Source organism: Bombus flavifrons, chromosome 4 (genome assembly GCF_040668555.2).
Source record: "Bombus flavifrons isolate JBK064 chromosome 4, iyBomFlav1_principal, whole genome shotgun sequence".
Classification (NCBI taxonomy): Eukaryota; Metazoa; Arthropoda; class Insecta; order Hymenoptera; family Apidae; genus Bombus; species Bombus flavifrons.
This window is the reverse complement of record NC_138445.1, coordinates 12,502,837-12,530,829: the sequence shown is the minus strand read 5'-3', so window position 1 is coordinate 12,530,829 and position 27,993 is coordinate 12,502,837. Positions and strand designations below refer to the sequence as shown.

The window sequence follows — 27,993 nt, the reverse complement described above, 5'->3', positions numbered from 1 at the left end:
GAAGCTCTTAGATTAATGGGCTAGAGATGATAATCGTACTCACCGTAATCCGGTCGAATGACAGCCTGCACCGCCTGTTCGTTCTTCTTGCTTCGTATCACCGGCTCACCGAGGATCGTGAAGTTTCTGGGTCCCACGCGATTCACAAACACTAGATACACTTTACCCCTCTTAATATTGGCTCGCACCACACCACTCTGATTATCGCGTTGCTGTTGTTGTTGTTGTTGTTGTTGTTGTTGCTGCTGCTGCTTCCCATCGTTGTCGTAACCACAGACCGTCGACTTGCCGGGCGCCGATTTGTCTCGAAAGTGCAGCCTGACGCTATCGTTCTTTTGCAATGGCTGGAAACCGGGCTGGCTTTTGTATACTTGCTTCACCTCGAACGTCACCGCGTAGTTCGAGCCTGGTTTCCTCACAGAGGACATGCTTCTCGCTTTTCCCTCGAACACCGTTGGCGCTAGATAAGCTCTGTTCCCAACGTCCACGTCAGGACACCAATTCTGACCGCGACAACCCTTGTTCCGGCATCTTCGTCGCTGTTCTCTCGGCGAGTCTGCTTTCGTACGGTTCTTTGGTCGTTGCTTGGTCGATCTGATGACACGCGGTCTCTCCATCGACGATTCGGTCCCGGACGAACGCAGGATCGGTGTTTGCGTGGACGAGTGACGAGGTAGCTGGGTCAATCCGGTCTCCTCCATCTTTGGATAAACGTTCGCCGTCTCGTCATCTAGACGACGGTTGACCCGCTTCGACGATGATACGAACACGTCGCGTATCGAGTCGTCGAACTCTTCCTGAGTCGTGTATCTCTTCGAAGCATCCTGGGAACGAAGGTTTCCCACTGGGAAAATCGGAGTTCGATAGCTGCCAGAAGCTTGCTCGATCGTCGACGATGGACCCTCGTCACCGATCTTCTGGTACGTCCACGAATCCGATGCAACGAACAGTTTATCATTCTCGGTGGCGAGTTGCAAGTTCGAGGGGGACCTTCTCTCTTGCTGTTCCTTCCAAAGTTGTTCGGATCGTTGGTTAAGCCGTGACGTTGGTTGAACGTCGTCGTCAACCAGTAATTTGTAATCTCGCGTAGGTTGAGCGAGGGTCTGGTCGGCTGTTCGATGCTCGCGTATATCGATAGTTCGCGTAACGAAGTTCCAAGTTGGTAAACGGTAATCGAGGGGCTTTTCAACGGCGGCGATGCTCATCGATGGTGGATGGTCGCTGGTGGTCCTCGTCGACGTCTCCTCGAGGGAGTTCCAATTGGCGGGGGGTGCCGCAGCGAGCGCCAGTGCGCCCCACCAGCCGCTTAAGATCCCGGCCAAAAACAGAGACGCCCACATCATCCGACCTGCTTGCTGGTTTAATCGGGGGTGAGGTCGACACCTCGGTCACCCCGAACGCAGCACACACCACTCTCTCTCTTTCTCTCTATCTCTCACACACACTCTCTCTCTCCCCTCTCTCTCTCCCTCTCTGTCGCTTTCTCTCTGGTGCTTTCTCTTCTCTTTCTTTGTTCGCGAATTCGCCTAAAAATCTCGCGAGAAGATCTCTTTCGCTATCGATATCGCGTCCCTCTCCTCCTGTCTCTCGCACGCGTTCAATCTTCAGCGAAGCCTCATTCGCTCGGAAACTGCTGTCTTCGCGACCCCTTCGTCTACCAAGGTCTCCTTCCTTCCGTAGACGACTGTCGTCGAATAATGAGAATCGCTCGTTCACGAGGTGTTGTACCACCGGCAGCAGCAAAACATCGGGACTTCCATCGGACAGATTCTCAGCTGTCTGCTCTTCGTCCAGCCTAGTACCGTCCTCTTCATCCTTGATGACTCGGGATGGATGCGACAGGAACACCGCGGTACGAATTCGTACTGCGTCTATTCGCGATTATCGCAAACGATCACGACCGCCGGCTACTGCGATTGTACTCCCTCTAAACCGCATCGAGAAGTACAGTTCAAAACTCGCGATCATCCTGTCGATCGATGGAGAATAACATCCTGCTCGCGATTCCTCGTATCCGTAACAGGCGCCGTCGTCCCTTCTTAATGTTGTGCCTGCGTTGTAAATAGTTTTGTTTATATACGCGACACTCCTATATTGAAAATAATAGAGTACTTCTACGACTTTTTCGTTGGACTTCAAACCTTTTTCGGATCGATCGAGAGACTTGGTTCTCCAAATCGACGATCGTTGTATCCTGTGCGTACACGTCGAATCGACTACTCCTTCATTGTCGTCGAATCGATACGATCCAAGTCATCCGAGATACTGTTCGACCGTATTTGATTTTGGTTTTTTTGGAGCACTCTCCCGGTGGCGAATCGGCGGCACTGTTTCCGTATCTCGAAATAAATTGTCGAGAATTGATAAAGAATTTCGCGCCACCCCCGATCTCGTGGCTCGGTCTCTCGTCGTATCACGTTGCACTCCGAACGAGGAAAAGCCGAGGATGATGACACACGACGTAGGAAGGAGCGGAATAAGAAGAAGAAGAAGAAGAGGACGAAGCAGAAGAAGAAGACGACGACGACGACGACGACGACAACGACGACAACGACGACGACGACGACGACGACGACGACGACGACGATGACGACGAAGAAGAAGACCAAGAAACTGTCGGCTTCCTCTGACCAGCCAGAGAGACACACTATTTAAATATACTCACGAGGCTCTCGCGCGGTTGGTAGTGTCGACCGTCGAAGTCTAGCCCTTGCGCGACGCACTTCACTGTTCAGTTTTACCACACGATTCTTCCGCCTCCTCCTCCCCGTTGCCGTCCAGACTTGTCGACGTTTCGCGGTGATCGCGGCACTAACGTCGTCGACGACGACGACGACGACGACAACGATCGCGCACGTCAACGGGTCGCGAGTAACGTAAGAACGGGAACGAGCGAAACACGAAACGCTGGTTTGCGAGTGAAAATTCTCGGCAGACGGTGAACGGAGCAACGAGCGTGGTCGTCGGATTCGCGAGGAGGAGCGACCGAAGAGACGATCGTAGTACACGGTTCAACTTCGACACCGATTCTACGATGGCAACGATGCTTCTGTCGGTTGTGCTGGATGGCGGGCACGCGTTCGGTTAATATCGTGCGGGGGATCGGCGCGTGTGTTGCACGCGGCATGCACGAGGAGCCTCGTGTCACGTCGAGGCGGAGAAGGGATTGTCGGTGGCCCCGCGTCGGGCGCGCGCGACGGTTCAAATTAGACTGAACGGCCCGCTCGCGCAGCCCGAGGCCGGCCACAGCGCCAGCGACTCCTGGCGGACGCCGGTCGAGGCTCTGCGCGCGCACCGACCGAAGCGGCGACACCGAGAACCCCGCGCTCGCTACACTCCACTCTACACACAGCCAGACGCCAGACCACGGGACCTTTAAGAACCTGTGTAACGACGACCTAACAACCGAGGAACCGCACGCGTGATCCTTCTCTTTCTTCTCTCTCTCGCGTCTCCTTCCTGACTGCACACACACAATCACCATGTGTCTCTCTCGCACCTTCACTCTTCCATCCAACTTCATCTGTCTCCAATCGTGAGTACCAAACATAAATGTCCTCTTTGTTACGCGACCGCCCTCCTTTTTTTTGGTTAGGTTATACATTCGCGTAATTCTGATTGCTATCACGAATCTCCGTCTTAGTTATCTACTCTCGCGATGCGTTGAACGCGAAACTGCGTCACGAGAGCCAGGATAGAGACGAGGATCGCGATGTTTTCACTCGATATTCACTTGTTCATAACGCACTATAATCCAAGCGCATAACGTTAATCGGGATGCATCCGCGCCAAAAGTTCGCGCATTAAAGATGGCGGTCGCGTCATTAACGGTACACTCGTGAAATGATTCGAAGCGTCTTTATGCGCTTGTTGCACCATGCTTCGCGTTACAAATTCCATTCTTCGTTTTACGTCGTATTTTCACGCGGTGTTGACGTACACGGAGGTTCTACTGACCCTCGTCACGTTTATTTTTTGTTTACGCTTTTTGTGGAGGTTTCACTTTGCTCGGTGCGCTAAGGCGACATGGTTCAGCGCACAATAAGCGCCTTTCTCCGTCTCTCTCTGTCCTCTACCTCGTCGTTAGATTGTCCTTCGTTCAGACATTTATAAGTACAATCTAGTGGACGACGTTGTTACTTTTTATCCTTCCCTTCTTTTTTTTTATGCTTATTTATGTGCCGAGAAAATCTCGTTCGCAGCCATGAAATGCACATCAGGTTCTCTCGTTAGTAGTATCATTTTTATTTCGATTTCTCTCGATACTGTTTTCCTTTACACCGACAAAATGTGATTTCAAGCGTGCTTCGTGTTTCTATACAATGACGTACGATACTTCGATTTTTAACGCATGAATATACGCGAGACGTTGCGTCGTTGTGATTATTGTTATTGCGCAATTAACGTCGACGGTTCTCGTAATTTCTGGTAAACATTGATATTTTAACCCGTAATACGAGTTAAATCGGCCCATACGCGTACACGGTAACAATGTTTTCAAAATAGATAGAACTTTGTTTTCACTCGGGCAGTATTCGCGTTTCGGCGGACGTCGTTTACCTTAGATCGCAACGTTTCCGATGAAATATACGCTAGCTGGGATTTCTCCGATGTTATTTGCTACGAATAGTTTCAAATTAGAACGCAAATTAATATCGTACTTCAATATTTACCTGCTCTTGGAAGACAGGTCGAACAATCGAATACGTTCGGGCATAATGACGAAGCACTTATTAAAATCAACACCGGCTACAACGGCACAGGCCCAGAGTGCAATCAGGTTGCTCCTATAAAACGTTAAACTGTTACGAATCACAGACTGCGTTCAGAGCCATTATCCGAGTCTCGAGGACATTTCGCTTTCTTCGTGTCTCGTCCCCTCCAGCCTACCCGTTCCGGCGCTCTTTTACGCTCGGTGTTCGACGGGTCGTTCCTCCTCTTCTTCCACGCTCGCGCCTTTCAGCGTCATCGGGCCACCGAAAATAAAGTCTTCCTTCGTTTCCCTGCCGTTCCTTCTTGCGCCCCCTCGTTCCCTCCGCATCGCGCCGTGCTTCCGACTCGAATATACGAACGCACCAGTAGTCCCGGAGAGGTTTTTAAAAGAGAGAGGGAGCACCAACGACGTTCAAGAGGAACTCTCCTCGAGAGCTGCCAATCAAACGACCCGCCAAGAGAGTCGGCCTCTTAAACGGGTAGTTTTTCACACTCGTTCCGTGACAGATTAATTCCGAGTTAAATAGCGACACTTAAGCGTGCCGCGTCATAATTAACGTTTTCATTTCGTTCTCCTCTACGCTGCCATTTACGCGGAACCTCCCGCGGTGTTGTTTCTTTCTTTACCACGCGAACCATCGTAATTTTGCATTTTCAACCATTCCGCGTCCTATCGTTTCGGCCGTATCGTTTTCAAGTGCTTAAATAATAAATAGAAACAGTTGCCGATCGGCTGTATTCCGCATATCCGAACGTTAAATAACCGCGTGTTCGAATTCGGCTAATTAATCGGCGCCGTTTCGCTATGTAGCCGAATATTTACGGCGCGTTCATCAGGATAATGCATCAGTGACACGATGGTCCTTCATTATCTCTCGTTGATGGGATCGAAACATTCTGCACCGCGTTTTATTTTCGCTCAAATGACCGGAAATGAGATCCTGCAAATAAATTCCGCATATCCAGTATCCTTAAATGAATTTCCTTCCTACTTTGGTATCTCGGCCGTCCTCTTTTAATCTGCACGACAATGCATAAATCACAGCATGGATTTTCCCAACGAAACCACGGCTATATTCCGATGGCACGATTTTTCAAGCGGAATACTCGTTCTTGCAGCGATGTCGCGAATTGATTCTTCCGATTTTTTCGCTTATCACATGGTCATCCGGTGATTACCAGAATGTTCCTGAACACGAGTGGAATGGGGTCTAAAATGTGTTTGATGTCGACATGCAGTTACGTGTTTGGAAGGGGGTTAGATCGTTGGAACGCGTGGTATTCGTTTAACGATCGGCAAACGATCGATCGCCGAGCAAGAAGTGGGAGGAAAATGCGGAATGAGACATATTATACGATATAGCGTTACACGTCGACTATCTCGCGCGCATAAACTGAACCCGAGGCATTTTGTTGCACGAACGACTTACCTCGTTCTCACGACACTCCTCTAATTCGATTAATATATCCACCCTCCATCTCTAAGAGACGAACGGTTTGACTTACGTTGCACTAATTTATGCACGGGGGATGTTCGACAAAAGTTCCGGAGAATAAATTATTTGCCAGACGATGGAAATATCGTCTCCAATGGGCAGAAAGCTTTCGGGGAACAGATCACGGAGAATCGATGTACCTTGAAAATATTTTGAAAAGTGAGAACGACATGGGAAATGTCGACCTGTGTGCTTTTCGCTGACTTACTTTAAAAGTCCCTAGATCGAACTACGTGTATAAATACGTGGTGCACAGATCATTGCGTCGTTTTGTTCCTGGTTCCTGAAACCGCTTCGCGAATACACGAACCTTCCCATTCATAGTCGGAAAGAAAATAACCCAGTGTCGCGTATGCATCCGTAATATCTTTATCGAACTGGAATGATGAGATGCCCTGCGGAACAGGGGAAAAGCAAATATTTATCGGCGAACCGGTAAAATTTCCTGAGATTCAATTGGCTGGCGTTTTACGTGCTTATATCGAAAAATTTCGGAGCAGCGACATAGAAAAGTAGGTACCTACACTGTAGAAAAGTTCGGAGCAGAAGCGAATAAAACAAGTCCTGGTTTGAACAGAATTGGAAATGCACAGTAGAAAAATACTTCCTAAATATCGAAACAATTTTGCTGAATGTAAACTACAACCGGTTCCGGTAGGGGAGTGCTGTGATTCAACGCACGAGATAAAACCTCGCGTCGAACGAGAATCAATTGGTCACCGTGAGAAATCAAGATCGTGAACTCTCGATCGTTCGCCGGTGATCGAGAATGTGGTACGCAGTTTGTCCGACAAACTGGTGTCGAGACCGACAAATAACCCTTCTGAAACTGTTGACGCGATAAGGTTAAGAAGGGAAAAAGAATCGTTTTCAGTGAAATGTAAAAAATTAAACCAGTCGAATACCGAATACTACGGAAAAATTGAAAAATTCTCCAACATAAATGCACGGAATCTAGATGATTACACCGAACGGAGTGAAACTATCAGATGATAAATGCAGCTACAATGTGTTATCTTATACAGATTTAAAGACAACAAGTTACGACCCCGAGTACTATAATTTAATATTGAAATGCGTTCGACCTTGGTGTCCATCGATGTTCTTGGGCCATCTTTTTTTTTTCATCGATCACATCTTGCGCTTTCCGTAGTCACCAGGGCATACATATTACTAATTGCACAGTACAGGAACAAGAATCCTGACATTTCCAAAATCACGGTGATTCCCAGCTTCTCGGTATCTTTATTGCTTCAGCGCCTATTACAGAAATTACAGCTGGGAGAGGTACAATTATTGAGATATATAATATACCGAACGAATCTCCGAAGAAGTTACAAAATACGTATCTACGCGATAAAGTGCTTTCTAGGAGAAAACGTACGATCGACTAGCGACAAGAGAGGAAAGTAAAGGAGGAAGCAAGTTTTTAGTAACTAGCAAGAACAGCTCGCCAACAGATTATCGACAAACACTTTCGATATTGGCAAATTGCTCTTACTGGGCATCCGTTGGCACTCTCTCTTCCTCCTTCCCTTTCCCTTTAGGTTGATCTCTGTGTAGGTTCGCCTGGTGAGCTTGCTGCCAGTCGAGAACCATGTCGTTCGCCCACAGGAGAAGTTAAATCGAATCCGCTAACTGCAGCCTAAGAACAAACCGGAAGGGACGAGAAGAGAGAGGGTGGACGGTCTCGATACGCGGCTAACTTTCGTGGAAGTTTGATGCTTCGTAAATCAATGGCCATTCGTCGGGCCACGTTAAATTATTCTCGGCTCGGCGCACCTTCCCTTCGATAGAAGATTCTATGGATTTTAACGTGGGGAGCTTATCTATCAACCGAGAGTGATTACTTCAAACCAAGACGATTTTCGAGTCGAAGAGGTGGAATTTTAGAACAACGATCGAAAAACTTTTAATCGAAACTTCCTAATTAGATTTATTCGAAGAAGATTCAAAGAATATTCGCTCGTGGTGTTTCATATTATCTACTATTTGTAGCTAGTAATACTTCAGGGTTACATAAAGCACAAGCGTGTTACATTTGTTATCGCGCCTCTAGCTACTTCCATTTTTTCTTCCTTCCTTCGCTTTATTCTGTGTTTTCTTTTCTTGTTTGTTTCTTTTTTTTTTATAATAAAATTCAACGAGCTTGCAGTCGATTCGCCTGAGCAAGTTTGCACGGCGGATAAAGTTACGCTGCATAAATGTAACTTTGCAAATGAGCCACGCGCGGAACAATGGGAAGAGAGCGTGTCTCTTCTGGAAAACTCCCGTCTCAGAAAAAATGTCCTGGAACGAGATACCAAGACACGGCCGACGACCCTCCCAACCATCTTCTTTCCTGTTACGTAAGAAAGTCGAGAGGAAAAGAAGAGTGGAAGTTTGTCGCAAGATTATCGTAACCGGTATCACCGGCGGAACGACGAAAAAATGAAGAAGGTGAATTTCTAGGGACGCGAACATTGGGTGACAAGATAGCAGACATTGAATACTTTGCTCCGAGTCTTAAGCGTCATTAATAATTCCAACGGATGATGCTTGAAAACTTTCGATCGTTACTTCCTTCCAAAGAAGCACCTATCAGCAACCACGAAACTATAACTCAACCGCATGGATTGGAAATATATTTGCATATGGCGGGCTCTTAATCATTAAATACGTGGCATTCGTTGGCTGTATTTTTCCAGGAAGCTGGTAGAATTTACAGAACGTGAATTCTCGTTTTCCAGTTCTCACCGAAAATACTATCGAATGAATGGAGCACGATTTCAAGGTGCACGCTAAAGCTGAAAGCCCCGTAAATATGGGTTTTCACGTCGTTTTCGGGTGCAGGAAATTTGCCGAAAGGGCAGAAACAGGATGGGCAAAAGGGCCAGAGACGAAGGTAGATCGAGAGAAAGATAGAGACGGAATAGGTGGTTCATTCAGCGAGCTGACCCCCGCAGTCGAGGGTAAAAGCGACAGTTTAAGCCCATTAGGATATTTATGGATTGGCCTTCCACGTTAGCGAAATGGGGGTGAGTAGTTATAGGAGGGCGCATACGAGGGGTTGGCTATTCAAAGGTCTGTCGGCACGCGACTATCCAACGATTCCTTTCGCTCCGACGTCTTTCTCGCCAACCGACATCAGCACGAACACCTTTCGGGGGTGGTGCATCTTTACTCCACTCGGTCGAACGGTGAAAAACGAGTCGGTGATTTATGAAACGCTGTTGGACGAAGGAATCTCTTTAATGGGATGTCTAAACGTCTCAATTTCGACGCTTAATACGCGTTCTAGTCGACTCGTACAATCTTCATTTTGCTTTCGAAGTTGATACGAACGTTTTCGTGTCGTGATTCGATCGTACTTGGACCAATCCATGTTATTTTCCATTTATCACCGGGCAAATTTTCCTGGCGACGCATCAGCTCTTCGTCGGTTTCATTTTAGCTTCAACAAGCTAACCGCGTACTCTTTTTCTCTCCCAGTATTCTTTCTCGGAAGCGTTGCGAATGCGTAAAAAATCTGGTTAATTAGTATTAGCGCGAAGAGTTTAATTAATTCCGGGGTTAGTCGAATGGGGACTACACGACAGTCTGAGGTCGAACAGCACGTACGAGCATCAGTCGTTAGATCGCATTAACGTGCACGAGTATTTTCCAGTTGGGCACGAACGAGATCTCGCATTCTGCAGACGCGCTCCTTTCTTCCTCTTTAATAAGAGCCGCCTGTGTACACTGTACACGCTTGTATTTCGACTTCCGGCTGGCCGGAGTCCCCCGGTGCCTAACAGAGATGCATTGTGTGCAACGAAGCACCTGGCACGCGCCAGCTCCTGTCTTTATGTAGCCGCCCACTCTCTCTTTCTCTCGTCCTCTCTCTCCTTTCCTCCCTGCTCACCGGTGTGCACCACCTTCGCTCCATCGTTGGAGCTGTTTCGCTCGTACTCACGTACCGTTCCCCCGTCCTACCACCCACACGTGCGCGCGAGTCGTTATCCTGTGGATATCCTCCGGACGTCTGCCTTCTCCATTCGAGTTCCTAACAAGATTTTCATCTCAGATATCTCGAACTCGGTTAACCGCGCATGGACTATTAGCGATAAAACTTGTTCGGTAAGTTCGTAATTCAGCTCTGCTCAGGAGGAATAAATGTATCTTAATAAATACAATCAAACAAATTTCGCTTTCCTATGGCCAGATAGAATGCACCCATCTGCGGGCAAATATCCCTCGTGCAACGTATATCTCGACACGTTATCTTTATTTCAGCGGTACCGCGCGTCATGATGAAGTCGTCGTGTCGATCAAGATTGCGACGCATGCAAACGACGAATAACTGAAAGAACCTTCCTCCCCTCGAATATCATTCTTGGGTGTTGCAAATTGCTCAACGATTTTCTATGCGAAATCATGGAATCGCTTAAAAGATTATTTCGTTTTCGGCGGCACGATGCGTCGGCTAATTATACGTCCCGTTAAGGAACGATCCCTCGGTAAATAAACCGATTGCCGTAAAGTAGTCTCAAACTACCCTCATATAACTCGAAGGGTCGGTCAGGTCGGGGGACGTCCCGACATACGATCGCAGTCGCTTGGCACGCGTCTACGGTGCCTGTCAAAATATGCGTCGAATCGTTCGAACCCCTCTCTTCCGTGACTACTCGTCATCCTCGACCCTTCGAAGGCCAAAAGGCACGTACGTACCTCCACCCACTCGGCATCCCTTCACTCGTCTGTCGTCGATTTCCTTTCGAAAACCCTCCGTTTTAGGAGTCTCTCGTACACAAGCAGCCACGCATATACATGCGTTCACTCAGTCGAAGCTTTGATTTTTCATCGAAGAAATATACACCCCTATAGGTTCTCGTGTTTCTGCTTTGCTCCGGGGGTCGCGAAGAAAGATCGTGGGGGTCTTCTCTATTAATCTTGGGGACATTCTCAGTTTCTGTGAGACAAACACGTTCGATTGATTTACTATCGAAATATGCGAACGTTCGTCACTTGACACCGATAATTGTTATCATCGATTTTTAGCGCGCTCCCCTTCGAGATAATCGTATTATGTATTTCTCATTGATTCGTCGGAAATTGTTCTTGTTTCTTAGAACCCGTATCAATAGTCTAGACTAAAAGAAATTAAATCGATCTGTGGAACGTTGCTTCCGCCGACCTTTCAGACTCCTTGGAATATCAGTCGCGCGTTCTAATAAATCGTATCTGAGAATCAGCGTGTCTCCGGCCACGCGTGAGCGTTCGATTAAGCGACAGGAATATAAACGGGATACCTCTCGCTTCACAATCTATTGACATTCGATAGTTAAAACGAGTACTTGAACACTATTATTCGTTCTCGGAAATATCGACTCCATGGAACGACGAGCTCAAACATTTTCTAGAAATAGACGCGTCCGAGGAGAACGATAAGATAAGTTCGCGAAATGGAATCTTATCTAGGCGCCTGGTCTATCTTCGTTTTCTTTTTCGCGTAGAAAGCATCGGCGTTTTTTAAAAGGGGTAAGAACGATAGGCGAGAAACGTTGCCTGCCTCTTATCGCTCGTCATCGTAATTAACGCGTACCGTCACGCAGCCGATAAAAATCGTTCTAGCCGCTCGTGACTCACTACGTCGTTTGCTTCCTTATGGCGACGCCGTGTCACCGGAAGCTCTTAACTTTTCCGGAAATTAATAACGTTTTAATCGATTCTTTAAACGTCGTCGCGTTAATAGAAGTGGGAAAACGCCGGCTACAAAAAATTTCGCCTGATCGCAATCTGGCAAAGTTTGAGAAACTCGTAAGCCGAGGCTATATATTATCAAACTCGATTAATTGTTTTCCACGCGATATCGAGAATTAAACGCTTAATCGAAACGTTGATAAATCACGTCGATCGTGTTTTCCACGTACCAGAGGAAGACGAAACACTCGTCGTCCTGCTTCGCCTCGTGTTATTCTGTTCTTTTCTTTCTTTTTTTTTTTTCTTTTTTTCTACGCCGCCTTAACAGAAAACCTTGCATTCGAAAGATAATATCCGTTTTCGATTTCGTTTCTTTCATCATAAATCTTACAAGAAGAAACAGATAATCGATATTGCGGCGGCGATAAACAGCCGCAGTGGTCTTATCGCGGTCTCTACGGAAACCTGTGAAGATAGGTCAGTGACTAGCCAAAGGAATTTACCAGGAAAAGAATTATTGAGAACACAAGCTACGCAGGATAAGGAGAAATGGATGGTGATTTCTTTTTCTTGGAATAAAACCGGGCCATCGTAACTCGGTCGAATGACAGAGAGGGGGTTGAAGGTGTCGTATATACTGATAAACGTATGCCATTTAAAGGAATTTATCGTACCCTCTCGTCGTTGTTCTACGCCCCGTGAAAGTCTTCTTTATCTGTCTCATGAAAATGTGTAGAAAGATCACTTTTACCGTGAAGTGTTTTACCGCGAGAATTTTACGTACGGAATCGAGGTACTCGCCAAGCGATTCATTATCATTTACTGAAAATTATACGATACAGCTAATTACACGATATAGTTATCGACCTATCGACGTTTTTATATCATCAGAAATCGACGGATATCTCTGAAACAGAAACACGCACGAGAAGAACCGAGGAAATCGCCAATGTATATGCATTAATAGGCAGGTTAATATTGATGCGCGTACTAATCCTATACCGATGCTGCGAGATATCAATATTGATAATAGCATGCGAATCTTTGGCGGTGCTCGGCCATCCGTAGTCTATATGTATCCGCAACGAATCAATGGCCGCGCCATCGAATTTGTACCGTAGCATCTGCGACTCTATCATTACTGGTCAGCCAGCCCCTGAATTCGCGCTCTTTCACCCCTTAATAGCCGACAGTCATACACATCCACGTTAATAGGGAAATAGACTCTATAGCGGCTGATCAAATGGTAATCTTGATTGCTTTGTGAGTTTTACCAACGGACTGGTCGAAAGCATCGCCTTCTTTTTTATTTAACTTCAAAAAATCTTCTATCTGGACGAGTCGCTGGCAACCAGTTACCTGCAAAAGCTTCCACGTAGCGATTGTAAAACTCGATTTCCCTGCGTCTCGTGTTCAGTCTCGAATAAACACTTTTTTAAACAGACACTCGCGTGCCGCGAAGCAATGTCGCGATGGGTCATTAGCGATAACGAATATTATGCTTCTCTATCGTTTATTCCCTGTGGTCGTTGTTGCCCAGCTGTCAAAAGGGTTTGATCTTCCCCGATAACGTCGCGACATGGAGGAATCCTTCGTGTGACCGGTTAATTCACTGAATGATAATAATAATTTGCACGCGGGTATAGAGCGCGAAGAGAAAAGATACGAGGTTTGCGGACGAAGGAAATGATTACTTACACGAACAAATGATAGGATTGCACTTTCCAAACGACGAGAAATCCATTAACGCACGGTTGCCTGAAAGCCAGAGAAATAATTCCATCGATAATTGAAATGAAAAAAGTACAATTTTCAAGTCAGATTAACCTTTAATTGATTCCGTGTTGCAGCATTTCTGCTCTCTCAAAGATTATACCTCCATTTGTTTATTTATGTTTTTAACGTTTTAACAACTTTTAATATTGCATCGGAACGAGGCAGCAAAGGGTGGATGAACGGACAAAGTGCATTTGTTTCGTCCGAAATACGTTTTGCGTGAATGCTGGGCGTAGTTTTGCAAAAACGCGCTGTCTATGGAGGGATATACAACACCGAAACTCTTCGCAATCAAGAAATAAATTCGCGAGAGCCTGGCGTGCGGAGCAGGATGCGCGGAGTAGGGCGTGCAGAGCAGCCGTGTCTTTGCTCCAGTTCTTGCCTTATGGTCGTTCGGTTTCGGTGGTGCAACGGTTCCCCGTTCTTTTGCGACGCGGCGGTGATTTGTCACGTGGTGGGTGGCGAACGATTACGTTGCATTTGCAATTTCACGCGGCACTCCTCTCGCCTCGCCGTTTCTTCTGATCTCTTTCCTTGCGCTCGCGCGATCCACCGAATACCACTTTGTTCGTCTTCGGCCCGCAGGCTGCGCGCCGTCCTCTCTCCCTGTTTCCGAAAACGCGCCACGATCTACGGAATTCAAGAAGTTTTGGGGAACGGGGGCAGACGGTGGCCAAATTACTCGGGCCGCAGATGATTGTCTCCGTTTCGTTCCGACGGCTCGGCACCACCCTGAATGTGCCAGCTAAATGAGAGCGTGACAAAAACACCTGGAGAAACCGTTCGTTCTATTAAACTCCCGCTCTAAGTTTGCCTGCAGCGCTAAGTAGCGACTGCCGCCAACTTGTGACAGACGTTACGCCGTAATCGTCGGTTTCTCCTCGATACCAATCGGATCTCGAGGCTCGACGATTTTCCAAATTCCCAGAGATATCGGACAGCGCTCCCTTGGGCGAAGGCGCGGCCAAATCTCGCAGATTGGAATACTGTAAGTTCGACGTGCGCACCGCAGTCATTTACGCGAGCGCATTCGTTTCGCGCGATTTTCTCTTACCAGATGATAACGGTTGTAGTATCCTCTTACACGGCCGGGCCATGCGCTAATGGAGAGAATTAGCAGGGCAACGCGTTCGCGCGCAACGATGAATCGGGAAAGAGCCCGCTGTGGCGATGACCAAATTACTCGCCGCGCAGATGATCGTCTCTGTTTCGATTCGTTGCTCTTCTCGTCGAGAGAACTGCGCTCCAGATAATCTGTCAGGACCGCAGAATCCGGCCGTGGCCCTGCCTGGGAACGGAGCGGTACGAACCAGACGAACCGAGGGTCATCGACCAGAACAGAATGGCCCTCGTTTTTGCGGTCCGCGTAATGTCGTGCTCGTAGACGAACCGCGGATTAGCAGGATCGTCCGTTCGATCAAAGAACCTGCTGATAAAAACTGGCTGTTTTTGGTGAAAACAGGAATCGTTCTAGGCTCTTTTCCCAGTTTCTACAAAATGGTCCCTGTTCCTTGGCTATCTTTGCACCATTTGCGTTAACCTAACGAGTACTCGAGGAGGAACAAATTCGCCAGACCAGGACATCCGTGTACCTAATATTCGAGGGCGTGAAACGATCGTAATGTTGGAAACGTATCTATTAGTCGTCGCGTGCAAGATGCCGCGCGAAGTCGGTGGTTCCATCGTGACACGATTGTTGATGCATCGTTGAAAGAGCGCAACGATCTCTCCATCCCCGAGATAGAGAATTGCGGAGAAACAGTTCCTTAATAGTAACGAGTCGTCGCGAGCAGCGAAGAATTCACCTCTCTCCGCTCACGAGAAAATATGTTAACAGGGAAGCGTATCGGGCATCCCGGAAGCCATTGGCCGGCGCTCGCGTTATCTGTTTCAGGTGCATTGAACGCATCTCGACGCGATGATGATACGAGCGCAACGGAGAGCGAGAGAAAGAGAGCAGCACGGGTAATGGTTATCAGCCGCGCGTGCCTCCTCCCCGTTCATTCGATAGGAACTTTTCTGTTGCTTTTCATCGAGGATCATTCGAGAGATTCCAGGACTCACGTTACCAGTCGTCGCCGCGTGTTTGCTTTTCTCTTTCTCTCTTCGCAACTTTTGAAATTCCATGACCGGATAAACGATCGCGCAACGCGTATATCCTGGCCGTCTGTCCCATGGCGAGTAGAATCCGGAGCGAACTTAAAACGGACAAAATAATAACTTTAACGAGACGCTACGTCACCATAGTTGCATCTCTCTTCATCCTTTGTCGCGAAAACGATGCTTCTCGCTAGACGTGAGAAGGATCCGTACTAGGCAATCGCTCGAACGTGGTTCGATCGAATGAAACGATCCACATTCCTCGGTCGGATAGGTCCTTTACCGATCCACGTACACGAGAGATGAGCCACTTATACGGACGACGAAGTCTCGACTATGACCTCTCTACGTGATACGTGCGTGACTATCCGGAACGGGAGGTAGGACGGCTTCCCGAGGGATGATGTCGGACCATTTAGTCAAGTGTTATAATTGCTGACACCTGCATAATGGAACGATGGATCATTAACGAACACGAGCAGCTTAGACAGACGAGATACGGCAAACCAACGATTCCACGACATTTCCGTTTTCCTTCGCACTCAAATTTTTCATCTAATCCACGAAACGTGACGAGTGCCGTTAACCGCGAGAATTTTCCAACAATATCTAACGATATTATTCGCGTTAATTTCCCGTCATTTACCAACATCGTGTAGAGTCGAGCAACAAAATGAAGCAGAAAACGAAAGAACAGGATATTAAGATTTCACAGGGACTCGAGGCACGCTTCGACTCCATTTTCTACGAGAAATTTCGTGCAAGCCCGACGATATCGTTATCACGAACAGACACATTTCGCCGTGCTCTCGGGTGGAAGGTTATGGATTATTTAAAGATTTCCGTGCAATCGTCACGCGAGCCGTGGCGAGTCTGCGAGCGAAAATAATCGTAGAAGAGGAACGACGTTATACTCTCCACGTATATCGTGATCCACTCTCCCTCTCTCTGGCTTGCCGTGTGTTTACGTTGCGGCCACGGGGCACGTGCATGTACGCGACTGCAACTGCAATTGGCGTGTACGAGCGCGCGCCCGTGCTGCGTTCACCCTCACCCCTTCGCTCCCGTAGGGACGTTCTCGAGCATTTCGGTTAGGGTGATAATTGCCGTTAGTGTTCCCTGTGACGCACGCATATGCTCGGCGCGCCATTGCTCAGGTATGCGCCACGCGATCCCGTCGACGCGTACGTGGTCACGTTAAGCTCGATTCCTGGTTCGTATCGGCCCCATCCTTCCCGACACGCCCGCCATCATCGATTCCAACGAGATATCTTGCCAACGCCGACCATTAAGCGTTTGATCTTTCGCAGGATGGGCGTTGAACCGCTTTGTTACGCGCGACGATGCCGATCGTGTTTGATCATGTGCGTTCCGGATATTGAATCATGCCGTAATACGTATTCAAGGCTGTCCGCGTGCAAGTATTAGGACGATTAGATGCTTTGACATCGATCTGTCGCTGCCGTGGACTAAGTACTAATCGATTCTTCGATGCTGAACGTGCCACTGTGATTTCGTCAAGGAAATATGTAAGAATCGAGGGTTTCCGCGCGTGTTTTCACTGTCGATCGATTGTATTATGTCGAGTGTCGAGTTATTGGAATTTACTCACGTATGATCGAATTAAAGATATTTCGACAAAAGGACGCAATAATCCTCGGAACAGCCGTTCTTTCATGGTTGATCGTGCTGTTCGCAAAGTCCTGCTGGCATCCATGGCGTCCAGTTGCTTCGTCGATCGGTAGCGCTCGATCCACGAAATCGCCGTACAACCGAGCGAACATTTATTTCTCGTGCTTGAAAGGACAACGAGAGTGAAAGAGAGAGGGAAGGAAGTATGGTAGGGAAGAAAGAAAGGGCAAGGAACAGAGGGGGATGAAGGATAGTGTAACAATACGGCATATGGCGCGTGCTCGTCCAGAATGCAATGGCAGCAACACGCGATGCAGTTCAGCTGCCGACCGCATCATCGTTCGGTTCTCGCATGAACCGAGCATCGAGCTGTCTCGGGTTCTTCCTTTATTCTCCTCTCCTTCTACTCTTGTCCCCTTCTTTCATTCAGCCTTTCTCCACCAACCTTCTCTTCGTCTTCGATCTTTCGTCTATTTTTCCATTGATTTCACTTGTGTGAGATAGCATTAACGAGTACTAGCCCCTTCGAATCTCTCTTTCTAGTCTCCTCACCAAAGAGATCGAGTCTTTGGAGGTTGTTCGCAGGGTTTCTCGCGGGACAAAGTTCTGGCATCCCGAGCCGGGGCCCCCGGGGCGAGAAATTCGAAGGATCCCGAGCACGTTGCGTGCTCCCTCTCCCAGCGGCACCACGAGATATTAAGAGCTACCTACGTCTTCGTTACGTACGTTAGCTCGCCTCGGCCCACCCATGCTTGATGGCGAGACGAAAAGCATTACCCCCGAGGGCAGCCGCGAGTCCCGAAACCAGCCTCGTCCCGTCTCTCTTTCCGTGTCCCGCGTCGCGGTTCCTCTTTGTCAACTTTCCAATCGCGGCAAAATTCCATCTTCTTTTCGTCGAGCTTTGCATGACGCGGCATCGTTATCGTTTAAGAGAACCGATGAATACGAGTGGCCGTGTACAATTTCTAGTCGGACAAAAATACGAAGAAACGGGGAATGGGGCAAAGTAACAATATGGAAGCTAGAGAAACAAACGAGACCGTATGAAAAAAGAAGAGGCTGTAGTTTGATACAGCGAGTGCACAAACGCGCAGGATTCTCGGAGAAATCTCATTCCCTCGTAGCTCGAATCGTACAAACGCGCAATTAGCATTTGGAATAATTTCGCGATACGCAGCGGGGCACGGCGGAAGGGGAGTAAAATCGTAGTGGCGCGTTTCTCTCGGATCTGTAGCGAGAGAGGAAAGACGAGAGTAAAAAGGAGGACGGGAGAGAAAGAGGGGCGGCGGTGTAATGGTGTTGGCCTCTGCATCGAGCACGGTGGCTGGTCGCACCTGTCGCGATCACGGTGGTCTCGTCCAACCGAGAAAGAGACGCCCCCACGGCTCAAACGGGTCCCGAACGAGTTCGGTTCCGTTCGAAATTCCTTCCAATTTCGCTGGTCTTGTACCACGTTGCACTCGGCTCGTTTCGAATCTTCGGTCTAGAGCTAGATCGCCGGAGAACGAGCGGGGAACTTTATTTTAGAGGGGAACGTAATTCGTTGCTCGTCAACTAGACGAAACAACCAGGGCAAACTTTGCCGGCCGACAACTTCGTTATTTCTTTCCCTGTTTGTGCGCGAGTATTTCGCGCTTTAGAGAAGTTGCCGAATGATCATGAGGTTTCGTATGGCGAACGCAATAATCGTTATTGTTAACGCTGAACTTAATCAAAGCTTGGCCAGCTTCTCGAGTAAACGAACGCCACGACTCTGTGTAATTCGCTCGCGATGAAGTAACTCGAAGAAACCGGTGAGCGCGAGAAGTTTAATGAAGTTTGCTTCGGCGTACCGTCCTGCTGCAAAGTTTTTCAAGCAAATGAGTCACAGCCCGAGAGGATCGGTGAGATCGAGTCGTTGCGCGAGTGCCTGAATTTTCGGCACCCGATTCGGCTTAACAGTTTTTAAGGTCATTACGAACCATTTAGACGCGCGCCGCTTGCCCTTTTTACCGCGGCTAACGAAGACATTATAAGCGACCGCTCAGCTCCTCTCTCCTTCCTATGGCTTTCTTTTTCTGTCTCCTTCGTCCCCTTGTACCTTCAACTTTCCGTTCGTCTTTTTCCCACCCCCTCTTCACCTTTCACTTTGCACGGCCATCCTCTCTTCACCGTGGCCATTACGAGGTATCGTTAATGCGGAGCCCGGCGAAACCATCGAAAAATGCGCGCTCTTTGCGTTTCATTGTAGCGCGAAGAGCCGAACGCGGTGGACACCGTGTGGTAGACCGAGTGAAAGTCGAAATCAATCTGCGATCGATCGTTGGCCGATAAAGAGTATGTCGGTACATTTACGCGGCGAACACGAAACGCTTCGTTCGTCGATTACTCTCCAAACGAAACGCATACAGGCCACGTTGTAACGCGCGATACGATCTAGAATCGGGCGAGAGATCGTCCAGCGAGAGTGTCGCGTCCTTTTGAAAACGGAGTCATTGCATCTTAACCGCAATTAAAACGTTGTACGCGCTTCAAGAGCCGCTTATCAACTTTCGCCTTGGATCTTTTCCCGCGGGGCCGGTGGCTCGGCCAGAGTCGCGCTTATCAGTTGCAACGAGATCTGCCGGAGGAGTCTGACATGATTGCATAATGCCACGCCAATAAGAACTCTGCACGACCACGCGAAACGGGGGAAGAAAAGAGGACAAAAGCATCGCAACGATGCGTCATACTCGACGAATGGCCGCGTAACGTCTGCCCGTCTCACTTTTTCTCTCGGCGCTCTCCTCTCGACTTCGTCGTTCCTCCTCGAACGACGACGGCGCGGAATCGATCGTGCGGATCGATCGACGACAATGCTCTTTCCGAAGCGTAGCGTATATACGATTGCATAACGGTACACGTCAGAGTACAGCGCGCGTACGCACACCGAGAACGCGCAACGAAAATCAGCAGGACGAGTACGCGACGCGTTGCGCACCGAGTTTCAACGAGCAGCACAAAAGGAAGCGATCGCACGTCATACTTAACGAGGGCCCGTCCTCCCTCCCCGTACCCTCATGCTCTCTTTTCCTCCCTTCCTCTCTCGTTCACCTCCTCGTCGTCTCGATCTTTTTTCGTCTCCTCCTGCCTTATTCTTTCCCCCGTCAGCTCGTAGGTTCGAATCTCTGTTTATCTTTATCTCTTTTGGTTTGGTTTGTCGGCTCGCGGCTCGGCACCGTGATTACAGGGTACCCGGCACTCACCTCGGTAACTCTGGTGGTCCTCTCTCCTCGTACTACCAGAGGGACGATGCGCAGCATCCTCGGCAGGAGCAAGGAGGACCCTACCTCCCGACTCTTGGCGTCTCCTCTTCTTCTTCCTCCCTTCGTCTCAAATCTTCTCCTCTTCTCCTTGTCTTGTTCTCTTTTGCTCCTCGTTCAACTCCGTCGTATCCTCCTTACCTTCTCCTCTCCATCTCTCCCTCTCTGTTTCCATCACCTGTCTCCGTTCTCTACGTCGCTCCGGCTGTCTACCTTCTCGACTCTCTTTTTCATTCGTCCCGTTCGATATTACTTTTCTATCTTCATTGTATTTCGCCCGGCTTTATTATCCTCGTCATTCGCGCTTTAACCTCGCCCCTCTCGCCCACCGTCGAACCCGTCCGTCCTTTTCCTCGTTCTCTTCCTTGCCCTTGCTTCTTGCCACTCGGCCTTCTTACTCCACCGATCTCCACCTCCTTCCCCTCCCTCCTCTGACCGCCCTTCATTCGCTACTCTCTTCCTTTCTTCCTCTGCTCGCTTCGCTCTCCTCCTCTCCCCCGGCACTAACTACCTGTGTCTTATTAGCGATACAGTCGGGGCGAAAAGGTAGTCTTGCTTGCGCCGCTGATGTGTTAATCAGGTGATTCCAAGCGCCGCCGACGTTTTGCGCGCGCACGACACTTTTCTTGCCACTACGAGAGCGTTTCTCTCTTCTCGCTTCCACGCAACTCCACCGGATCTAACCCTTTCCTCTCTTGCACGCGTCTAGTTTCGCGTTTACCAATTCGTTCGGTTACGACGTTGTCGAACCGTTTTCAATCGGTGTGCCCGCTCGATAACGCTGTATCGACTGCGTGCGACCAAAACAAGCATGAAACGGCTCGTTCCAATCGAGTCGTTCGCGATGTTGAATTGTTAGGACTGTTTCATTATCCGCCGATTGCCGTTTCGCAACTGACTTCCATCCGCTCCGGGCAAAGCTGATTAATTAAATAAGTCGAGGGTCTCTCGCTAAAAATCATTACCGCCCAGATGATGGATTAACGACCTCGTTTCGTTTCCCCAGTCGCTATAAAACAAACGGGCGTTCCAGTCGATAATTCGTACGATGAAATATTCATTCGGTTAAACTATCGTATCTTTAAGCATAAAAGTTTTAACGGCGTAAAATCTTTCATGGCAACAAAAATAGCTTAACCGCGTTACTTACAAATCAAATATCGCTGTTCGAAATAGACCGAAGATATAATCGAACGCGAGTTCCAGGAGACGCTACGACGAAGATCGCCATTCGTCGGCCTTTACGCTCTGAATTTTCGATCGCAGCTTCGCTCTGTCGACGCCCTGTCCGAGTTACCGTTATCGGTCGCTCGTCCATGCGAGACGTTTTTCGAAATCGGCGATGAAAGAAATACGACCGCGTTCCACTTTCTAACGATCGCGACGGAGAACGACGGTATTGCTCGATCGACGTGGATGGAAAAAATTCAGGTGCTCGAAAAACGAGATAACAGGAGCAGAGGTAGAAAGGCAGAAAGGGCAGAAAGAAAAGAAAGGACGGGAACGAAATTTCGTCGGTTGTGGAGAGCACGAGCCGAAACGAGGAGTTCGTCTTCCACCTGTGGCTAAAGGACAGAGTACTCCGATTTTCCATCCCCTTCCAGGTCCGGGCGATCCTATTACGAGTGCACGCGGCGATGAGCTCGCGGACTCTAACGAGCCGTGAGAGAAAACTGCTGCAGCCGGTCCGGTGGTGCCCGTGGCCACCACCTCTAATCTAAAGTGAATTTTAGCCGCGAACCGGCGCCGCGACGCAGCCGATTTATTTTCCACGATTTTATGACGACCATCCCCTCGCCGCCCTCGTCTCTGGCATCCGACGTTGGCGTTACTGGGGCGGTTTTGGTTAGCGCGCAAAATGTCCTGCGGTTCCGGCGCCGGAGTAATGCTTTCGGTGCCAATTCGCTTTAATTACGGCCGGCTGTAATTATCGAGTTCGGCTGCAAGGAACAACGACCGGGCTCGATGCCGCCCCGGGAGACGTTCACTTTTACCGTTTGCTCAAATCGTTTAATTGCACGTCGTTTGCGTCTACTGTTTTGAGGTCGTTCAGACCACGTCCCACCCTCATCCCTCTGCCTTTTCACCGCGTTTAGTCTATTGTCCTCGAGTGTCTTTCGAAAATCGTCCCATTTCGTCGTTAAGGAAATCGTACGTGGGTCGAACGACGACGACACGTTTGGCCAAGGTGCTGTATTTATTTTCCCCGGCTTGTCGAGATAAATCGCCGCCCGAATTGATACTCGGCAAATGGATGCAGTTCGCGAACCGTTCTCCTGCGTGAAATCAGATAGCCCTTTAGCCAGAAACGTTCCTCGGCTGTATCTTCTTGCCTCGCGTCCCAGCCAGCGAGATTTGGAAGGCTGACAATTCACCGTCGACCGGCCCCAGAGTGTCTTTATTCAAAGTAACGATCCACGTAGCCCGCCCGGGAGAGGATGTCTCCATCGAGAGAGCGACAAGCGTGCCGGCCAACTCCGGGATCCGGCGTGAGATCTCTCGGCCAGTGGACGATTTTACGATCACGTTGCGAAGCACGGCATACGCGGTAAATTGTTGCCGCGCCGTTAACACGGCCCCGAATAGTCGCGTTAAAAGAGACGATGCGCGCATCATTCTCTCGGCTGAAATTAAGGGATAATCGGGACGGAGAGCGAGTAGAGGATCGCGTGTACCGAGGATAAAACCGGACTCTCACGTGTCGACCTGCGAATCGTCGCACCTGCGAGTTTATCAGACGGAAGAGGCCATAGAGTCACGGTAGCCGTCTTCGAGTCTTAAACGGTCAGCGGTAGTCGTATACTGTCCGTTCCGGCCTTATCGCCAGGAACGCTACCAAGGTAGTTTGAGCTAGCACTCGTGCTTCCACCGGTCGGAATCATTCTATCGGGGAGGCCTTAACGCCTCGTTGAATCTCCACGGAAACGTTCGCGTGTTGCCATTTTCTGGCCATGTTCGTTTGTCAATCCCTGGCGAGCTTCGACTCGGGCGCAGAGAAAATGATAAAAAGGAGGAAAACGATAAAGAAACAGGTACGCGGGAATCCAGGGTCTGGAGTCTAGAGTTTTCAAAGTCGACGGGAGAGGTTGTAAGTTTCGTCCGGAGGTTAGGCGCTTTGCCGGGACGCGAGAACCGACGGAACTCCCGGCGTAATTAAGGGAATTAAAGAAAAAGTTTCCACGTCGTACGAGAGCTGGCGCGCGGCAGGAGCGAGTACATTACGCGCAGCCGAGGCGACAAATGGCATTCATACGTCGTCGTCGCTGGATAAAAAGCTGCAGGAGTTAACGATGTACCGGAGGACTTCATTACCGCAGGATTCCCGCCTTCCCTCTGGCTCTTCCTCGCGGCCGCCACCCAGGGACGTCATTTTGATGGACCGTTATTTATTGCGCGCTTTATAAATAACCGTTAATCGATACCGAGTTCTCGTTGCTTCGAACATTCGCGCATTAACGAGTCTCCAAAATAAAAAAAAAAAAAAAACGGATTCGGCATGGAAAGATTTTCGGAAACGAGCTCGAACTTTGGTCGATTCGCATTCTTTTTCGTCGTATACGGGAAGGGAATTCAGCCCGGGACGAATTCCTCCGCGAATGCTTCCTCGTCTAGACGATTCTCTGGCGCGTGTAAATAAGAATACAGAAAATTCGTGGAAAAAGAACGAGTTCCCCTGGAACGGACTATTTCGGTAGGTTCCGTCGGAGCCACCGACATTCTTGAATGCGTTCGGGCCCAGAAGTGACAATTCCGATAACAAATACACAGGATTTACGAATTATGGCGCGCGGCTCGATGCCGAAAGCGGTGCGTTCAGAGAGGGAAGAATCGCGTTCGGACAAAGTCGAGTTCGCGCATAAATTCGCCACGTCTGGGAATACTTTTGTATCAGGGCGCATCCACGGGGTCCCCGAAAACGGCGCTGTGGCCGGTGTTGGAACGAAGCGAACGAGGCACCGTGTAAGAAGAAAGAACGAAAGGGAACGGGAGTCGCGGAACGTGTAAATTCCTGTGTGGTCGTTTCCTACCTTCTCGTGCCACCTCCTCCGACCACCGTGTTTCTCTCTGTCCCTTTCCTCCCTTTCTCTCTTTCCCCGGACCGCTCTTCCAGCGGCGCACAGGCCGATTTAAATATCAAAGGCGGCTTAAATCTGACCTATACCACGCTGAATCATGTTACCTCTATAGACTTATAAGGGATTTACCAGTGCGCTATTTCGAGGGAACTCCTCTTAGCAGCGTGTTGACCGAGGCGCTAACATCCTCCGGGACAAAGGCGGCCACCGCGATCCTAACGATCGTCCCGGGGAGAGCCGAGGGAGAATGGAAATATGCATTCGTCCTTGGACCCTCCTGTGAGAAAGTTCCTGATCCTGCTTGTCGCTAGCGCGCGCGAGCCTCGACCATCCGCTCGTTTACTCGGGCGCAACCGCGACTGTCTTATTTCACCGAGTGCAATCCTGCTCGCTGCTAGTTCTCTGTAATCACCGTTACGCTTCATTTACACGTGCCTCCCCACGGAACGCGATCCAGCCGGTTGCCGCTCGATTCTGCGCTCCTTTGTCGTTCCATCTGCGATCGAAATTGCCTCCTTCGAGGCGTTCAACGCGGTATCCAGCGTCCGTGACTCTCCCATCCAGCATCTTGTTAAACGACTGCTTATATTACGGAATTTATGACACCCTAATTACGCAAAAACCAGTGGCGAAGAATCGCGTTTACGATTTCCTCTTCTTATTTCAGATCCGTCTTATCGACGTCGAGGTCCCGCTTCGAACGAAAGCTGTCGCCCTTTCCATGTCTCCCCGTTTTCCGGGCCAACGGCGCGCGACTCCTTCAGCACCTGTGCAATCGTCTCTTATCCGCCGAGGATATCCGCCAGACCAGAGAAATCGCGTTTCCTTCAGGCACAAACAAATTTGCTTTCTCGTCGTTCAAGGACTACCACCGATACGGATTTCCGCGTGATCCTCGATTAGGAACGATCAACGAGGTTCACAAAGCGATTAAACAATCGTGCTAGAATCCAGGGTGCAAGAAACGTGCACACGTCGAAAGTGGTACAAGACGGTTTGTGTAAAAGGTCGTGGCAAATGGTAACTGGTCGAGAAACGAAACGAGGGGAAGAAAGATGGCCAGCGGTTGTCGTTGGGCCAAGCCTCGAACCAGGTTATATTTTCTCCCCGTACTGTACCTTATTTGCCGATAATCACGAACGGAGATCGGTCCTGGGTAGACAGGGTGATGGCTATTTTAGTGGGTGGAAAATTATATGGCGGCTTCCACAGGCTCTAAAATGGGCAGCTCTTCGGTTACGAACTATAATAATCATTTCGTCGGATGAGGAAGGAGCTGCGGCAGTGGTAGAAGAAGGGGAACACGAGTGAAAGAGTAGGGGTCTGGGATACGCAGGCCTATGTGTATACGAGTCGCTTCCAAGCGTGCCGATGTGGTAGTCAACATATTTACCGGCTCGTTAACGTCTCGTAGAGAGAGGACGACGTTCCCCCCTCGGGGTATCTCGACGTCTCATTCTTCGTTCCTCCCCGGACCCTAATACGCACCCCCAATTTAGTAGTAACGTGACTAGAAGTAAGTCGTTTAGCGGCCGACTGTCGGTAGGCCAGCGTCGTTCGGGTAATTAATTTTGCTCTCTTTTTCGTAGCGCGCATGGAAAGTGGCGGCGGCTAGGGACTCCTCCGATTCCGAGCGAGCACGTGATCGCCGCGCGACGTAGCAAAAATTCCTTCCCTAATTGAGATCTCGCGGTGGCCAAGCGCCGGGGCTGATTACGGCATTCCAGAGAGACTGTTGCCGCGCGCGTGAACCGCGCTGATTGCCACGCCATGCCGCAGAAGAAAGCAGGATCGAACCGCGGGCTAGAAAAACGTCCGGACGAGAGAACCAACGAAATAAATTCGTCCCACGTGCTCTTTCTCTTTCTTTTTGCCAGCCGTCGTGTGGTAAGCGTGCATAAATAATAACACGGGTAGAAAACGGACTCGAGCGGTTCGAACGATCCGGTAACAAGATCGCCGACACGAAGCGATCGAAAAATTTATGAGCGCGATCGTCGGAAGGCGGGGTTGGTCGATGCGGTGTCACAGCCACGATTACGCGTCGGCACCCTCCCACGGGAACAGAACCGTGAGAATATTTGTACCGGCTCTTTATCACTACCGTATCGTTTCATTCCGTCGGCGAAACGAATTCTCCGGCGGATTTTCTTGAATAAAATTTCTCGTTTACAGGGAAGAGGACGGAAGCTTCAGGGAATACGAACCGTCGTACACATAGAAATTAGTAGATAATTTAAAGCATGGCGCAATCGAGACGCCGAAACACGACGAAGACGAGAAACTACGACGGCGGTTTCTCGATTTTGGATCACCCTGTCCCCTTAACGAGCCAACACTTTTCCAACTTGCTACGGTTAACCCAGAAGACCCTCCGCGGGTCCCGGCCCACGGTGATTTTTTCCCTTTTACTCGTTTTTGATTGGCAGCGGTGAGAGGGAAGGGAGACCTATAAAGGGCCGCCGAAAAATAAGACCAAGCAACCCCTTCCCAGCGTTCCTCTCCTCTTATTCTCTATCGTCCCCTTCCTGTTCCTCTTTCGTTCGTTCTTCGTCCAGTGGTCCGTCTCTTCTCCAGTTTTCTCCCTTTCTCTTTTATTTTCTCTCCCCTCCCCTTGCGTGGCCCTACCTCCTCCGCTTTGATTTCGGTAGGTAGAGAGGCTGCGGATTGACCGAGAGGGAGCAGGGCAGAGCGAGAGAGAAGGAGAAGAAACGAGGAGGCCCCCGAAACCGGGCAGTGTGTAATTTTGCGCCGGCTTAGGAAAACACGGCGGCCACCCGCGCGTTTCGCGAGCGGCGGAGATTTAAAAATAAAAGGCCTCCTCCGTGGGTGGGGACCAAGGGGAGTCGAGGGGTGCAAAGAGAGAGAGAAGAGGGCCAGGCCGATCGCAGCGGCCACCTTGTTCTCCATTCGGGCGTCTCTTTGTCTCTCCGAGGCGAGAAGAGAGCCACTTTGCATTCCCGAGCTACGCGCGTGCTACTCGCCGAAAAGCTCGATGAATCGTGCAACGCTGCGCTCGATCAACGATCGACGCTGCCGAGTATTTTTACATCTCCGAATCGCAGCCGTCCCGTGCACGCTCGGACGGTTGTTTGCCATCAGTTTTTGGTCGATTTCGAAATTACCGGGTTGATCGTTCGTGCAAACCTACCGCGGAATAAATTTCCGGCCAGACGAGCCGGGGTGATTTCGCCAGAGTGAAAGCGCCTGAAAATATTCCGACCCGATTAAATATTTTCCAGCGGCGGCAGCGTTACG

At 49.5% G+C, this 27,993-nt stretch overlaps 1 protein-coding gene and 1 long non-coding RNA gene across 3 annotated transcripts in view; one reads left to right on the top strand and one right to left on the bottom strand.

The window, feature by feature from the left end:
* Nucleotides 1-2,231, bottom strand: part of vn (membrane-bound neuregulin protein vein) — a 198,524-nt gene extending 196,293 nt beyond the window's left edge. The window contains exons 1-2 of one of the 2 annotated variants that reach the window (XM_069110959.1): nt 2,142-2,231; nt 44-2,051 (exon numbers count right to left, since the gene is read on the bottom strand). In XM_069110959.1, coding sequence (XP_068967060.1) covers nt 44-1,343 — 1,300 coding nt within the window. In that variant the 5' untranslated portion in view covers nt 1,344-2,051; nt 2,142-2,231. Of the gene's footprint in view, nt 1-43 lie in introns of both variants that reach the window. The other variant, XR_011172800.1, reaches the window with a different exon arrangement.
* A 1,132-nt stretch (nt 2,232-3,363) lies between these two features.
* The window catches only part of LOC138179019 (uncharacterized), a 54,716-nt gene continuing 30,086 nt past the window's right edge, over nt 3,364-27,993 (top strand). The window contains exon 1 of the long non-coding RNA XR_011172908.1: nt 3,364-3,535. This is a non-coding gene — a long non-coding RNA (uncharacterized LOC138179019). The remainder of the gene's footprint in view (nt 3,536-27,993) is intronic.